The sequence below is a fragment of the Miniopterus natalensis genome, chromosome 9 (assembly GCF_054644295.1).
Source record: "Miniopterus natalensis isolate mMinNat1 chromosome 9, mMinNat1.hap1, whole genome shotgun sequence".
Classification (NCBI taxonomy): Eukaryota; Metazoa; Chordata; class Mammalia; order Chiroptera; family Miniopteridae; genus Miniopterus; species Miniopterus natalensis.
In genome coordinates, this window is record NC_142089.1 from 41,293,492 (window position 1) to 41,311,406 (window position 17,915).

The following is a 17,915-nucleotide window of genomic DNA, read 5'->3' on the forward strand; positions in this document are numbered from 1 at the left end:
TTTAAAAATGTAGAAGCCATTCATAACTCAGGGACTGTATAAAAACAAGCCACAGGCTGAATATTTGCAGACCCCTAGCTGAGATATAGCACTTATTTAAATAACACTCATTTCCATGCTAGTAACTTTCCTCTGTGGCCAAAATCTTGATGGCTTTAATAATTTATCTTTATATCCTAATTACTTTCTGAAATAAAGCTGCTAATTCTTTAGGTTACAACCTTTCACTATATTCTTTATTTAGTGAATCCCTTCTCAGCCTGAAACAGACTTATTCTAATCACTTCTCATATATAAACTTCCTATTTTTCTAACTACAAAGTCAAGACTTCAAATTGAGAGAACATGTCCAAAGTAAACCCAGGCTAAGCAAAAAGTAACTGACCCCAAATTTCTGAAAGCTGACACACTATATCTAAATAAAACCTGACAATTTTGCAAATAATGTCAAATTACTTCACTAATTACTAGGACTGAAGTTTAATTAGAAATCACTTTACTGATTATCATTATATATACTCTTCAAAGCAAAACGGTAATCAAGTTCTGGGCTTTCTCCAGTTAACATGGCAATCTGGTTTATAAGGTTCAGACTCAATAAACACTTATTTACATGTTATTTCGGCAGAATTACAAATGTTTGGGTTAGAATCTATTTTCTAAGCCTCTATTAACTTTCCTTAAAAAGTAGAATTACATGCACCTGAGAGCCTGAGGATTTGTTACAAAACCAGTTACTTAAATGTTGGGATAGATGTCCATAATATCAAGTCCCAGCAGTTTCACATTTCTCCTTAATTTTTTTAACCTTGAATACTTGTTGGTTCCTTCCACACAACGCTAGTGCTCTTAAAGATTATTTTAAAGTCCAATATGTAATATTTAGACTTGGTATGCAACTCCCTTATAACATTTTTAAAATTTCAGTGCAACCATCTCTATAAGAAAAACAAGACACTGAGTACTTTAGACATTCTCTCCAAACCCACGCCAAAAAAAAAAGCCCCAAATATATTACAACCCCAGATGTCCTACCTTCCTTCCACTTTAAAATAACAGTAAAGTAACCAGATGCATAGTACCTAGTGACACAATTTTAAATCTTTCCTAACTCCAGAGGTCTCAAAATAGTATTTAAGCTAAAAAACAAAACATATCCCAATCATTTCAATGCGAGCTGAAAAGATATGAAGTAACAAATTCTGACATTATTCCCATTTAAAACATTCAGCCAGCCACCATTATTATTTATGGATCTGTATTCATTAAGGGATTTTCTTTAGAGTATTATACCCTGCTTAATATTTCCTCCCTCCCCTCAAAAAACAGTGATGTTCAGTATGATTAACCTCTGCGTTCAAAATGTGATCCGCTAAGAGAAATGTCAATTGTAAGGTCAGTCCTTGAAATTCACTGTACAAGAATTCAACTTTCTAATTATAATACTCATTAAAACAGGCATCCCTCCCACATAAACAAAATCTAAGCATAAGGGGAAAAATGAAATACGAGCATGATCTTTGGGATGCACACACAGGTCAGAAAACACATGACGATAAATGGGTTCCTATTTGATTGTTTTTATGATTTTTAAGAAGTGAGCATGAAAATAAAATCTTTATTTTCAGTCATTACCCACCAATAAAAGAAAGTTAGGTTCACAGTTTTAGCTCTTGACACAAAGTGAACTAGGAGGCAAATTTACATCCATCAGATACAACTAATGGACCAACTTTTAGAAGTTCAGGCTATCTTGAAAGCTTGCAACATATCAGATATTGCTGTCTATTCTTTAGTGACAGAATGCCAGCAATGGCTGACAGTGAGTGGAGCTTGTGAAGTGTTTTTAATAGCAGGTGTTTTCTATGTTGCTAGAAATCAAGAGGTTTATAAACATGTTACATGTCCAGAAATGAGTTAAGATACTTGAAAGTCCAAATACACTAACTTAGGAGGGGTCAATAGTCCATATGGACTAAATTAATATTTGCCTCTGGGTAGCAGGTATGTTTGTAAATATAAAATTATATTAGACATTAGCACCAGTACAGAACACACTCAGCATCATAAGATCCAAAACACCAGCACAAGTTATCCATCATTTAAAACCAATTGCCTCCTTCCTAACATGGCAAACTAGTAGGTAACTAGGTTAATAAATCTAATTCAAATGAATAACTTTTGTACTATACAATCTCTGTTTTGGAAGTATATGGGAGAACTAGTCAGCAAACAGCAGACATTTTATGACTTAAGATTTTCAATATTTTAAAAACTGAACATTACCACACATAGGTAGAAAATTACTGAAAATTAATGAGTGACAAAAAAATCTTTAAAACTGTAAATAAATTTTTCTGCTTAACAATAAATATGGCAGAAGACTAAAAAAAAAAAAAAAATCCTAGAAAACCTGTTTATTGATCATGTTACTAAGTGCGCTGACGGTCCCATTCAGGAATCCATTATTATAACCTAATTTTCTAATGCAGGAAGAGGTAAAAGATACTTATCACCTTCTGTGGAACAGTCACATATCAACTTAAGACCAAAACTAATAGCAATATAAGAAATTCGGCAACAATAAGACTTTTGGTTTATATTTCATGGATGGTACTGCTGTTCCAACCTTACAAAGTAAAGCTGTCTGCTTTCCAAATTCCAAAAAGTAACACTCTGCATCTTACCATACTAACCAGGCCCTTTGGTTTCTTTAGAACAGGAAAGGATAAAGGGTCATTGATTATGGGTATACAATTTTGATTTGGGACCTTTCACACACAAATCATACTGAGTGGCCAGATGCAGTTTAAATATTACGCATTAGCCAAATCAACTTTGTTATACCCACCCTGTTGGAGGGGGGAAAAGCCCAACACTCATAAAACTACTTCACCTGACAGGATGTGTTTATCAACAATAAGTAGCTTAAACAACTTTCTACTAGACAGTAAGGTGTCTAGTTTGGTTTTTAAAATGGGAAAGTCACACACTTTAAAATATAGTTGAAATTGTCAATCAATTATAATTTGAACCTAATGAACCAAGCAGGAGCAAGGATTAGTAAACCAATGTGCTTTGAATTTGTTCAAGTCTGATATTTCTGTATAAAGATTTAGCATATAATAGCTATCATGAGAAGTGAAAAGATATTTTCCCCAGAAATGAAAATATTAAAACTAAGTTAAAATACATAAAGTTGTTAGTATTCCACACAGCATAACTTTTGACAATCAGAGTTGACATGTCCCAGTTGACCATGTGTGTAAATGCAAAGCAGGTAGTAAAACTGATATTATTCCAATATTTAAAACCGGTTTGTAACTGGGGGAACATCTAAATCCTTAATTAAAAAACACAAATGAAGTGAAAGCTTTAAACTGGTACACATGTTCACACCTATATTTCAAGTTTGGAAATGCATATTTGCAAGCAGCAATACAAAATATTCATGAAGAATGCATAATCTCTGAAAACATCCCTGCTACCAATACATTTCTAAATACAAAACTGACTACCATATTGTTACTTCTGTGGAGCAAGAGAAGTTCATTTTCAAAACAGGTAAAACTCAGTCTGTTGGTGTGAGTGGTATGAATGACAGTCTTTTTTTTTTTTTTTTTTTAATTTCTTAGTCGGTTGGGATCCTTAAGCATGCAAAACCTCAGAGAAGTCGGGTCCACAAAGGAACCGGGGTTGTCTTATGGCATCCAGTTAAGCCAGAGCTGGGAATGCCTCTGGGTCATCTACATCAGGAGCAGAAGCACTTGACTGAAAAAGAAACAAATTAAAATGAATAATGCTCAAATCTTAAAAATAAACTGCCAGTGTCTACATTTAGACACAGAATTCTAAAATATCTTGAAGTTAAAATACTAAGTAAAATGTGTCAAATCTTTAAAGGCAAAATTCTGGGTCAGAACAGGACCACAAACATTTGCAATGAGCCTTGTCCTGCATTTCTATCAAGACCTAGGAAAATTCCTTAGTAACAGCATGGGTTATTTTTCTAACAAATCACACAAGTCGATTCATATGGGATGTGTTTATAGATTCTTTGTTGTTAAGCATTCCTATATTTTTCCCACTTGCTAAATAAGAATGGCATCAATTTGAAAACTAAGAAACGGATTACATTTATTTAAGCAGCACATTCATCAATGTTAGAATGGGACCCAATTGCCATTTACAATATACAAATAACAAAAAAGCCCCAAAAGTATTGAAAAGGTCCATATACATAACATTGGCTGTTAAAAACACCTGATATCAGAGGAAGAAACAGAAACAAAATATCATTACATTGTTACTGGTGACCATAAAATCTGTAATATTTAAGATACCACTATAATTAAATACTGGCAGACCCAATCAAGGCCCCCCAATTTGTGTATCAGGTGTTGGGAATTCAGGAGGACATTATGGCTGTACACTAGATAAACTACAACAAAAATGAATTCCAGTTCTTACATAACAGTCTAGTTTAAAAAAAAAAAATCAAGAACTGCCCAGCTGGCATGGTTCAGCAGTTGAGCATCCACCTATGAACCTGGAGGTCACCGTTCCATTCCTAGTTAGGGCACGTGCCTGGGTTGGGGACTCGACACTCCAGTAAGGGGGTGTGCAAGAGGCAGCCAATCAATGACTCTCACCATTAATGTTTCTCTCTCTCTCCCTTCTCCCTTCCTCTCTCTGAAATCAATAAAACTATTTTTTTTTAAAAATCAAGAACTAAAAAGGTGTTCACTAGATCATCAGTACCGAGTTTCACACAATTATACAATGGACACAAAGGTTATGTTAACCTAAGACGTAAAAAGCAGTGAAGAGTCAATGCAAAGGATGTAGTTGGCATTTCAAGTAGACAACTGTCAAAGGCCAAGACTTAACTTGGTTCCCTGTGATTGAATTCTTCTGCTGCAAAATGGGGATGCTAACATAGTAACACGAATTAAATAATATAGCACATAAAACGCCTAGCACAGCACCATGACCAGCACCTGATTAAGTATTCAATAAAAGACAATCATTTCATTCTACTGGCAGCACTACTCAGTCTTTTAAGCACTTTAAACAAAAATATAACCTAAAAAGTAGTTGTTTTTTCAAAAAATTATTGATTTTAGAGAGCAAAAGGGGGGAAGGGAGAGAGACAGATTTTTTGTTCCACTATTTATGCATTCATTGGTTGGTACTTTTATGTGCCCTGACCAGGGATCCCACCCCCAAGCTTGGCATATAGGGAGAACATTCTAACCGAGTACCTGGCCAGGGCCTAAAATGTAGTTTCTTTCTTTTTTAAAAAATACGTTTTTATTGATTTCAGAGAGAGGAAGGGAGGAGAGATAGAAACATCAATGATGAGAGTAACTGATCAGCTGCATCCTGCATGCCCCCTACTGGGGTTCGAGCCCACAACCCGGGCATGTGCCCTGACTGGAAATCAACTGTGGCCTCCTGGTTCATGGGTCAACTCTCAACCAGAGCCACACCAGCTGGGCTAACATGTAGTTTCTTAAAGATGTCTACCTTTTTTCCTTCTACTTATGTTTCCAAAAGGACCCCCTGCAGTGAACCTACCTAAAGAGGTCCCTGAATTACTTAAAAGAACAAAAGAAGTCTTTAAAAATTACCTTGTCAGTCCTGCTGCCACGGTTTGGACGTCCACCACGCCCACGGCCACCTCGTCCTCCCCTGCCACCACGTCCTGGGCGGCCAAGGTCTCCAAAATTGATCTCCAGCTGAGATGTTATATCATTTGCTGGCTTCCGGAAATGATGGTCCATAACCGAATCTTCAGCATGAGCCTAAAATTTTAAGTAAAGGCCACTGGGTGATTACTAGAAAAGCAATGTTCCAAATTTCTAAATGAGCTTTCTTCTTAAAAGACCAAACATCCTATCTGCACTTTATGTGAACAAATATTTCAAAACCACTATAGATAATAAGATTTGGGATCAGCCATAGTGGTAGTGGAAGAATTCCTTTCACTTTTCTCCTTCATATTCTCTTAACTTGAAATTACAGGTGATATTGGCAAGTCTCAATTACAGGTATATAATCACAGCCATTCAAGCGGCTGGGCCCCACCTCAAACCTAATGAATCCTAATCTTTAGCAGTACATTTATGCTCCTCAGATTAGGATTCCCATAAAGGAACCCCTGATAAAGACATGGATAGATAGCATGTAAGGTTCTTATTACTGATGTAGTATTCTAAATCTCTTTATAAAAAAAACTTCTGCTTTATATCTTCGGAAGAATATAGAATTGCGTGTAGACTTCTCGGAATGCCATTCTGTTCATATACAACTTTTATATGGTCTTTCATATAAACTGGAGCGCTACAGATTCAAGTGAATCACAACTTTACATAAGGGAACCTTGAAAAGCTGCGCCCAAATAAAACCACACCTTAAATTTATCAAAGGAACCATCTTAAAATGAAATAGTCATGTTTGTGAAATCCAGATCCTACTTTATATTTATGTAATAAGCTCCAAGACCCAGTCTGCAAAAAAAAACCAGCCAGAGAATATTATACTGCTTAATGCCTGAATTCTGATATATCTGGGATGAATGAGTTTTAATCTTCGAATTGGAAACTTTCTTAGACATTAAAGTACATTTTAATTTTCCTACATATATTCCTCTTTTCTGGAGGAATTTTAATATTTTGTTCTTTTGAAGTATCTTATAATATTACAATCATCAATAACTACCCTTACAGTACAAATAAATGCTGTAACTGTACCTATGCTTTCACCCCTTTAATCACCTAATACCGAATTGTCATCTCTTAGTGTCAGGCCAACCTAATTTAAAGGTAATAGAAGGTTCTTTATTTTAAAGAAGCCTAAAAAGTAAATGTAAATCCAAAAAATCACTAACAAATTAAAGTCAATTATATATATTACTTGTCTAATTTTTAAATGTTTGCTCTTGCAAAGTAGTATCAATTTATCAATCAGAAGCTTTTACAAGTTTCTAGAGCACAAAAGCAAAAAAAAAAAAATCTAACTTGATATATTACTGAAACAACCTAAAAGGTTACACTTCAATAATATAAAGGAAGTCTAGATGTTCAGGATACATCCCTAACCTTTAACTAGTAGGATAAATTGGAAAAGCATATAAACATGGCTTAATAATGAAAATGTACTGGTTTTAACGTTTTTCATAACCCATTTCACATTTTATAGTTTTCAAAAAATTTCAAATCATAAACATCGCCTGGTGTATTTCTGAAAAGTGCACCATAATACTTAAAACTGTGATACCTAACCTGATGTCTATAAAATGCATGAAGAGGCTTTAGGATATTAATGAATCACCTAAAATTATATCAGAATCTTGTACATGTCTTGTTCTAGAGAAAAGTTCTGTCAGGACCTCCAAAAGTTACGAATAATTGTCTCAAAGGTACCCAATAAATCTTTTTCATGTTAACCTAAGCAGTTTAATAATTAGTTCAACAATCTCCCCAAGGTGAACTTTCAAGGTTCTTTAATCTGGAATCCTATGTGTTTTACACACATACACAAAACAACTGTACCTGCAAGAACTATGAAAAAATAACCAAGTGTTCTAAATGAAGCAAACTGTTTTTTTTCTGCAGGACTTGACACTTAAAAGACAATGTCCTCACTTATACTATTTTTTATAGACTCAATATTTTTAAAAATCACCTGTAAACCTAGAAAAATATTTAAATCTCTTCAGCTTGTTGTATTTCAAAATGTTTCCATGTTTGTTTCACAACTTTTTTTTAAAAATTAAAATGTAGTAAGATCTTACTGCATCTTTTTATTACAGGATGTCTTCATAACATTTTAATTTAACTTTATGACTAAAATCTCATATTTACACAAGCCCTAAAAGGATGTAGCACCTGGATATTCCACTAAGAATGTGCCCCAAGGCTTAAACAGAAGCTGCAAAATTAAAAGCCACCAACATGTCTTTCTCATTAATTCCCATGTTTTGTAAGAAAAGGAAACCTATAAATTAACTCTCCAGTATTTACATCATCCTCAATAAAGGGTAGTACCATTTATTGAAGAATCCTGACCATTACATATGGCAGGCAGACAGTTTCAAGTGCTGAATGCTGAATAAAGCGACTCAATTTTATTTTAGATTAAGCCACATGAACATGCCACTCTTTTAATCTAATACAAGTCCTTGAATTTAGGCATGATTTTAAAAACTATCATCATAACTCTGAAAAGACCTACTGTATTTCTGAAACAGTAATTGTATGATATATATTGACTAACCACCTTTGGGGGGGGCACGTCACTACATTAAATATAATTATGGATTGACAGAAGGGACTAAATTTCTTAGACTATATGATACTGTAGTTTATTTTCCTTTTTGAGCAATTTACCTATCACAAATGAGCCTATGTAAAACTTTTTTTTATAAACAGATAAAAAAAATGTGTTGAATTGTCAAGACATTTAAAAAAATTTTCAACCACCACAAAAATTAATTTTACCTCTTCACTCTTTGACTTATGAAGAACAAATCCCTTTTTCCACTGCCCATCAGCACCTTCATTTGGTTTTCGGATATTAAATTCTACTTTTGCCCGGTCCTTATTTTGAATAGCCTTCCACTCATCCAAAGTCATTTCTTTTGGACCCTCTTCCTTTACTTCTTCAACTTCATTCTCCCTGTGAAAAGATGTTTAAATTTTATACCTACTAGGTGGCTAACAAAAACCTGTATTATTTATAGGGAAGTTAATCTTGGTTGGTCAATCTTTCAGAGAAAAGTATCCAAGGATGGGAGGATCATAATTTTTGTAACCCAATGGCTAACATGCAAGTTGGTAGACACCAGGAATTCAATGCTTATTAAATTGGTGAAAGTACAGGTAACTGAGAAAAATACAATTCATCTTCATAAACTTTTAAATGATCATCTATCACTAATACAGTCTGGAATTGGCTTTATCACACCTAAAATATACATTTTTTTTTTCTTTTTTTAATCCTCACCAGAAGATGTTACTGACTTTAGAAAGAGAAACATCAATTGGTTGCCTCCCATATTTGTATAGATTGGGACTGAACCCACAACCTAAGTATGTGCCCAGACCGATAATCGAACCCACAACCTCCTTGGTGCATGGGACAATACTCCAACCAAGCCACCAAGGTGGGGCTAAAATAGACACTTCGTAAATTAAAATCTTTGGCCTAACTTCTCTTAAAACATTTTTAATTTCCATAATTTCCCACAATACATAACTCATAACATACAGGAAAGTAATCATCTCGAATGCCTGTGAATCACACTTTATATTCTAGAATATAAAAAGAACTATTCCTCTATCTTTTATTTTAGCAATACTGAAGGCAAAACAAAAGAAACTTTAAAAGCCAAGTTTATACAAATCCTAGACTCTATATATTCCAACTTTCAAACCAACCTGAATGTGGACAGGAGACTAAGGTTTCACTAGAAATGAAACTCTCCACAATGCATATTGGTTTAAATACTTAATAGCAAGTTAGTTATTTCCAAATATAAATCTCAAAATTATAACTATTACATATTATGATTTCCTCTTTTTGCAGAAAGCAAGCATGGGCCTAGAAATCCATTATTTTAGTCTAATCTAAATTTCCAATTATCACCAAACAAGTTGTTTGCTATTTTGGGAGCTCTGCTTCTTTCCAAAGATAGCAGGTGATCCAGTTATCCTTAGAGCTCAAATATCTCCCTTCTATGCTGCTCTGTACCTGTTGACTAATCCTACCTCAAAACTTCAAGTTTACATTGAATTGATGAGATTTGGCTATCAGGTCCAGAGGAGAAAACTGAAGGGGAAAAAGTCCTAGTTACTCGTAAGTTGTGACATAGCCAAGAACGTAACTCAGAACACTCTGTCATACGGAACCATGACACCTACCTTCAAGGATTGTTGTTAAGGATCAACTGAGACCAAACAAAAACTCTGGAAACTATATATAAGGGAGTCAAAGTCAGCCAAGCTCTGCTTCTTAAATTTATATTTCCATATACAAGATACAATACTATGTTCAGATTCTCCCCTACTCTGTAGACTGCTCTAATGCCATCATCATAATCTTCTTTAGACCAAATACCCTCAATTTCATTCCTGGGTCCTGAATTAAGTATTTGTTTCCAATACCCAATCAAAAATACATGATTTCCTTCTGGCAGACATTTATAATCTTTGCAGGTAACACTTAAGGCGATTTAAACATGTGCTCCTTATTAAAGGAACAACAGCTGTGTTGAGCATTGTGAAGTACTTACTATTACTTACATAAGGGTCATTTAATTCATGCACCACAATTTCACTGTTTACCAAACAAAATTATGATTTCATGTAGTTTCATACAAATGAATTTATATTACCCTAAGTTCAACAACACCATTTAACATCATATATTTTTCTACTGTCTCCAACAGCAAATCTATTATTCCTTATTCCGACAAACCCATGGAATATGATACTCTAATCATTAATAGTAGTTCACTGTAAGAGCAATTCTTCCTGAAGAAAAGACAAAGTTTAGAAGAGCATCTCTTCCCTGATTGATCTGAATATGCCCTGGTTAAGAATTAGACCTAAATCGATAATGCAAGACTTTAAACCACAATACTGTAAGAAATGACTGGCATGTAATTTCTGCTTCACTGGTGGCAACCAGAGGAAGGCGTTAAATTATTTCTACCAGCATAACTTGAATCTTTAAAACTCTCTCACCCTTGAATACACAAACACTTCAAAACCAAGTCTTTTACCTAAAAACTCAGAAAATGCAAAAGATTAAGAAAGCTAGTGAATAACATATTCTGGCATTTGTTATACATTTTAAAACAAGCCAGTAAGGCTATGTTCCAAATTCAACGATGGAAAATAAATTTAAGAGAGAGAGAGGAACTCATTTTAAAGTGGTCACTTTTTAAATTTTAAACTGTCTCAAAAGAAAACTTGTAGTTACAGGGTCCAAAGTATTTTGAACTAAGGGTTCTAAATATTACAATGTCTCTTATTTCAACCATTTGGTCAAATTTTTAGAAACCCCCCAATTTCAGATTTTAGTTCTCACCTATTCAACATCTCTAGACAGTTATCACTTGAATTGTCCATTACTTATATATCTTACCGTTATCTCTATTAAGTAAGGTTAGTTAGGTACAAAATGCATGGCATCTTATTCCCATTCTCTATTTTGAGGTTACAATAGTTAATTTTTGTGCTTGGGGCTAACAGGTTTTACTAAAATATGTATCTTCCTTATCTTTTTAAGACAACAATGGTAATTTCAAATAGAAATAACCATTTTTATTTTTGAAATCATTAGAGCCCAATATACCAATATATACCTGTGTAAAGCACTTCTCTCTATAAATACTATTTAAGGAATTGGGGTACAATGAAAGTCTCTCCTGTTAAAAAGCCATACAATAACAGCATTAAACCTATAGGTTTTCTTGGTAAAAATCCACAAACTGATTTCAGTGATGGAGCATTACCACTACACATAAAACCACTTACTTATTTTCAGTGTCTGCAACTGGATGTTCTTCACCTTCAGGTGTTTCCTCAGTCACATTTGGTTGCTCCAAGTCACTGCAATTATAAGATATTTGTTTCTGAATGTATTTTGGGGACTCTCTAAGGAAAGAAAGAAAAAGAAAGGCATCTAGGTCCATTTACATGTAGCTGAAGAATTCATTACACAAAAATATTTTAAAATCCTCACATTCCCTAAGTCTTTTCTTATTAAATTTATACTCCAGTAGACCTTTAAGAGAAATAACTTCAAAATGTATACTGATCCAAGTTATAGTACTTTATTCAAAAAGCAGCAGGACAAAACAATTAGTTTTAAAACAAAGCCTCACTGGCCTATCAAATTTTTGTTAATGACCAGAAGGGTCAATAGCTACAAACTATTAAAAATACAGAAAATCAGAATACCCAACTTCAAAGGGTTTCAGGAAAAGCTATATAGCCATATGAAAAAAACTGATATCATATATACTAAAATATAGAAAAATTGGTCACTTGATACCAACTGGATATGTTTAGGTTTGACTGTAACCTAAACATATCCAACAAGACTTTATCTTGTATGGAAATAGCTGTAAGATGAGAGCTATTCTATTCTTGTTCCAGGGACAAATAATATTTAAGAGTTATGGGTGAACTTCTAGTAAAGTATAGGATCAGTTTTATTAAGATTATTTTTAAAAATCAGAATACCAACGTTAATTCGTCTTTGACAGTTCCCCAGTTGTGAGATCCGCTACCTCCACGTTTGTCCTCATGCTTCAGGCCACTGTAATGTGAGAAAGAACTAACAAAACTGAGTTAACATAATACTCTTTAATTCTAGAAATTCAAATTTTGTTTTATTAAAAAAATAGTATCAAATATAAAACTAAAATAAAAACCAATATAAGACTTACGATCTATCACTTCCACTATGCCTATCAAATTCACGTTTGCCACGAGAATCAAATCCATCTCCTCGGCCCATTCCACGTCCACGGCCTCCTCGACCTCTTCCAAGACCACCACGGCCTCGGATAGGCCGGTCAATAATTGGTCTACAACAAACGAAGATTATATACATCCCAGGTTTCCAGAAAAAAAGGGAAATTCATTTAAATACTCAAAAATACAGGAATACATTTATTGGCTCATAAGTCAACAGTTAAACACATGTTTTAGAAAATTCAAAACAGTCTATTTCTAAACACATAAAGGAAATCAAAACAACTAAGCAGCTAGCTAGCTACCCCCAAAACAAGAAAAGTATTTTTATTGTCTAAAACCTACTATTAGTGCATTCTTTTAATTGTTATTCATTTTACATTACAATAGAGTAAACCTGCTATCCACCAATACACTTAATACTTAAAATAAACAAATCTAACCTGCATAATGAGTAATCTGTTTTGCTATAACAGCTCAACAGAACTTTCCTGTTAACATCTGGGGATAGCAAGAAAAAGAAATTGTCTACCAATTCAATTAAGTGTTTCACTACAAGAAATCTAAGGTTGAACACTAAAAACTGCTATTGAAATGTCTGATGTATAACAATGCACAAATTCAGATGTTTCTTTGAAAAAAACTGATAAACATAACCAGCCACACTGCTGGCAATTATGACCAATTTATAGCTTTGTGTTAAGCTATGACTCTATAGACTGACAAAACATGAAGAGATTTTTAAAAAATCTTGCCTATCAACTGAAAATTCTCCTCCTTCACCCTTTTCTTCAAGTGGCTTTTCAAATCGTCGTTCACGCGGTGGTCGCCGTTCTGGTCTCCTATCAATTATTTTCCCTTCACCCTGAAGTTGCTGATCAGGTCTTCTTCCAACACGTCTTATTCCTAAAATGATAAATAACAGCATAAACAAATTATATTTGCAATACAAAAAAATTTAGGCCTAAACTTTTGGGTCCACTAACTAGCACTTACTGCTAAAAAAGGCAAACATTGGGCATCTCTAAAGTAGAACAAAGTACTTATAGAAATTCCTATTTTAAATAAACTTGTTTCAAACATATCTAGTTTTCCAAGTAACACCCCCCCCCCCCCAAAGCATTCTCTGTAACCGACTTGGAAGTCACCTGGGTAGGCAGCCATTATTCCTCTCACTTTTCAAAATGCCCCAGTCTCTTAATTTAGAATTCTAAATTTAAAGAAATTTTTAGGCAAATGACACATTTTGGCTTTAGACACCAAAGATAACACCAGTAGTCATTCATAAATAATAACCAAGCAAATCCATACACATTCATCAGATAAGGAACCTCAAAAAAATTTAAAAGGCCACACTTTTAATTTACATAATCTGGAGGGGGAAAGAACCCTCAAAAGAGTAAAACGACTGATAATTCTATGAAATTACAAAATTAAATGGAAAACAAATAGCACTTAAGATTGCATCTCCATAGTTTGAAATAGCTATTTAACCAGAAAAAAAGCACCATCCTCCATTTAGTTTTTATATATGTATACATATATATGTATATATACACACTACACCTAACAAAAAAAATTGTTATGCAACATCTAAAATACTCGGATGGAGAACTTTTTTTTTGGTTTCTCTTACCAGTGCATTTACTGATTTCTTCCTTTATTACTTTTCTCCTGTTAGTGTCTAATGCTCATGAGGCAACCAATATGCATTACTGGTGGCCTTAAAAATAAGTAGACTGATGGCTAAACTCATGACAAAAATTTCAGGTACGCCTTAATTCCCAAACCACAATTTCTGACAAAGTCAAATAGCAGCTGAGGAACTTGTTTTTATAACAAGATCTTAAGTTGATTCACCCTGGTTCTTTCTAAGAAAGTGGAACACCATCAAAATGTACCAAATTGTCCAGGTGCTTGTAACTAGAGTAAAAAACAGTAAATATCAAACTCTTCAATGAAATTTTAAAGTCCATTCCACATAAACTCTCAGGATAGGCACATTGTTACATCTTTTACCAAGGCACTTAAATAAATTTCGTCAGAGCTATAGTGTATTGGGGTGGAGCTATGGAACCAGTCTTTTATAATGATATCCAAGCCAAACACACCCAAATGAACAATGGCTTGCTTCCCCACCCAATACTCAATATTAGGCTTATAGAATCTAAAAAACTTACCAAATATATTCACCCCATAATCGACATTTAAAAATGCTTCTCTTGATATATTTATCTGTACTTGCAAGCTCACTTTATTTTTACTAGAGTCCAGGCTTTTAATTAAACAAACAAAAAACGCACACAACACCTTGGTCTACAAGTTATCACTTCTGTGGTGTCAATTCTCAAGTTCTTCAAATGGACAAAAAACGAGCTACAAAGCTAATTCTTATAATATTAACATTAAATACATATCTAGGGTATGTCTAACACTGTGCTAGGACCTATCTTCAAAAGTACATTAACACATGACCAGGGTTTAACAATCCTTTCCACTACAAAAGGAAGAGACTGTTTACAGGTCTATCCTTCCCCAATGCCCAGAACATCAACTGACAGCAGGATCTCAAACCAGTATTTTTCATTCAACATTTTCCCTTTATTTATGTTTGTTTTATGCAATTTAAAGTTAAGCGTGCTCTGAAACACTGATCTAAGGAAAATGTTGGTACCTAATATGGGAGGTTTCCCAAGGGAAGACTACTGAATGGCAAACTCAGTCTTGGTTATAAATTTATGAAATTCCCAACCTTTGTAACTTAAAATTGTAGTTCCCAGGTAAGAGCTTGTTTCAAAGATGGGCTTTAAGATCCAAACAATGGGGGATTTCAAACATGCTTCATCCTTTGAACATTCAAAATGGGTGAACACACCTACCTTGTACGTTCTAGATTTACACTTCAGACTCAATTTTTTTCACGTGCTTTCTTGGGACTAGTCTAATCAAAGAGGTAAAGTTGAGCAGTTTAAATGATTACACAAGTCAAGCCAGTGCTCCTTATTTATTTAGTTGTGCTACAGGTTGCTATAAAGCTTAGTTGACGAAATAGATATTTGGCTTGAGGGATGTATACATGCTTTTCTAATACTCCAACTTGTGCTTCCCCAAACCTGTAATTTTAATACAAGAATTCTTTTGTTTTATTCACCACCTCGGTTCTTCACGCCAAGCCTCACAGAAGTTCTCATTAAAAACAAACAAAACAAAAAACCCTAATCCAAAACATAACACAATTGTATTCTTTTCTTTTTTTTTTAATTAGTTGAACGTTAACGAATTCAACTAAAGCTAATGAGCAACTCCCTTCCGGAGCACGTGGCAGCAAAGCAAAATTTCAACTTTAAATGTATGAAACCAACCAAGAGTCCTACACCTATTTGCTCCTCATCACGTATGCTTTTTCTTGTCCTCAACTGTTTTGCTTTTTCGCTCACCACAAAAGACAAACCCGTGAGGAGTGAGAAAGCAAAATTCAAGCTTAAGGCACTCCTGTGAAGTTTACAGTGTGACCTGGAAGCAGCTATTACCCGCCAATGAAATCCTGACCATGCTTCCCGCACATGTGGAGAAAAAGCTACACTCAAAAAAGCTCCCTGCTCCGGCTAACATGACAGCCTCTGCACTCATTTCACCACGAGGGCCGGGCCGAGCCACGCCACCCGAAACTGAGTGCGGGAGACGGAGAAAGGGTCGTGACAAGAGGACGAGCCTCGGGACTTCCTCAAATAATCCCTCTTCATTCAGAATTCCCGCTTCTGCTTAATCGAATGTAGCCACATTTCTCTCCTTCCCAACAGCTTAACTCGCTCCAGCAACTTACTAAGTTCAAAACTGAGGTGCGGGGGGAACAATAAGGCGCATGTGACACCTAAAACAGGAGCTTACCCCACAGTATCTGGTAACCTCGAACAGAGAAGGGGCTTGGTATAAGCTCCGACCCTCGGCTTTTCACTGGGGTACTCCGCGCCATCGTGGGACAAGATGGCAGGACAGAAGCCTAAACCAGACAACTGCACCTCAGAACATCACACTGAGGGAGAGCTCTGAACAGGAGGAAGCTGGGGGACCCCATGCTTCCCCGTAACCTCAGTCCATGCGCCCGCCTGAGGAGTCCGGCGGGAAGACAACCACCTCCCGGGATCCCAAGCTCGCTGAGGAACAGCTTATCTCCAGACCACGCTCCTCCGCTCAGAACCCGAGGCGCGAAGGGGGTGGCTCCAGGAACCTTGCAGGTGGTGGTTTGAACTTGGGGCTACCAGCTCTCAGGAGCTCGCTTTTGTCGTGTGGGGAAAGATAGGCGGCAAAACCTTCCGCGGACGCTCGGAGCTCGGGAAGCAAGTGGTAGTTGCAAGTCCGCCCCGCTCCTTCCCTCATCCTGGGTCTTCCCCACCTTCTACCACGGCTTTACCTTCTTTCTTAAGCGCCACGGGCGGCTGCGTCTCCTCTTTCTTGTCAGCCACGCCAACGTTGGACGGCAGCGGGTTCTTGCGTTCTTTCTGGGACTCTTTACGCAGCTGTTTGCCTGCCGCATTGGAGTTGTTCTGGGCTGCGGCCTGAGCTGCGCTCTTGGCCCCAGGGCCCCCAACACCGCCCCCGCCGGCTTCTTTTTTCTTGTTCTCTGCCGCCTTCAACACCTCGAAGGGGTCCGATTCGTCGTCAAATAACTGGTCGAATCGGTTGGTGACCACGCAGCCGAAGCCTTCCTGTAAATGCCCAGGCATGATGGTGGCTCGGCGGCGCGTTCCTCCACGGATTGCAGCGGGCCGCGCCGAGCCAAGAGCGCCTGCTTCAGCTCTTCCCACAAGATGGCCGGGCCGAAAGAGGGGGGCCGTCTTCTCTTCCGGCGCCAGGCACACATCCGGGAGCGGCGAGCGCCGCAGGGCATCACGGGGTATGTAGGCTAGAGTCGCTTCTACCGAGGCGGTTCCTGGCACCAGGACTACAATTCCCAGAATGCACGGCGCGACAACTCTTCGCGCGCGCCTGAGAGGTGGGACCTGACGGAGAGAGTGCAGCGTGCCAGTGAGGGGAGGGGAAGCATGGTGGTGGGCGGAGCCCTGCCACCTGCTCTTGCCACCCTTAAACTCTCTCGAGTCTCGAGCTCTACTGAAAACAGGAAAACGTGACGGCGTATTTTGCTCCCGAAAGTTCTCTGTCTTTGGTTTCACTCGCCCCGTCTCCGACTAACTTTCCCCACCTTTCCGGGAGGGTCAAGGTGACTCCAGATCTTACAGCTGGAGACTCGCAAACTTCCGGGGCTCGGGGGTTGCTGAGGTGCCGCCCTGGCCTCACCCAGCAGCACCCGACCTGTTTCAATTCAAGCCCCTCGCTGCTCAGTTGCTGGCGTCGCCCTCCTGTACCCCGAATAATGAACCGACAGTGTTGAACGTGAGGCAGAATACGCTTCCTCTCGCAGGGACG

The 17,915-nt window shown here is 36.8% G+C and overlaps 1 protein-coding gene across 4 annotated transcripts; it reads right to left on the reverse strand.

Annotated features, from left to right (window-relative positions):
• Nucleotides 1-1,560: 1,560 nt before the first annotated feature.
• Nucleotides 1,561-17,295, reverse strand: SERBP1 (SERPINE1 mRNA binding protein 1). 4 transcript variants are annotated; one of them, XM_016208116.2, is made up of 8 exons: nt 16,903-17,295; nt 13,247-13,397; nt 12,464-12,604; nt 12,262-12,333; nt 11,547-11,666; nt 8,505-8,682; nt 5,634-5,807; nt 1,561-3,771 (listed from the first exon to the last, which is right to left on the reverse strand). In XM_016208116.2, exons 1-8 carry the CDS (start codon nt 17,213-17,215, stop codon nt 3,715-3,717), a joined length of 1,206 nt encoding a protein of 401 aa, XP_016063602.1. In that variant the 5' UTR covers nt 17,216-17,295; the 3' UTR covers nt 1,561-3,714. The 4 variants fall into 4 exon arrangements, with proteins under 4 accessions (XP_016063602.1, XP_016063596.1, XP_016063616.1 ...); XM_016208110.2 differs by having other exon boundaries at nt 12,262-12,351; XM_016208130.2 differs by having other exon boundaries at nt 11,547-11,621; nt 16,903-17,292.
• Nucleotides 17,296-17,915: the final 620 nt, after the last annotated feature.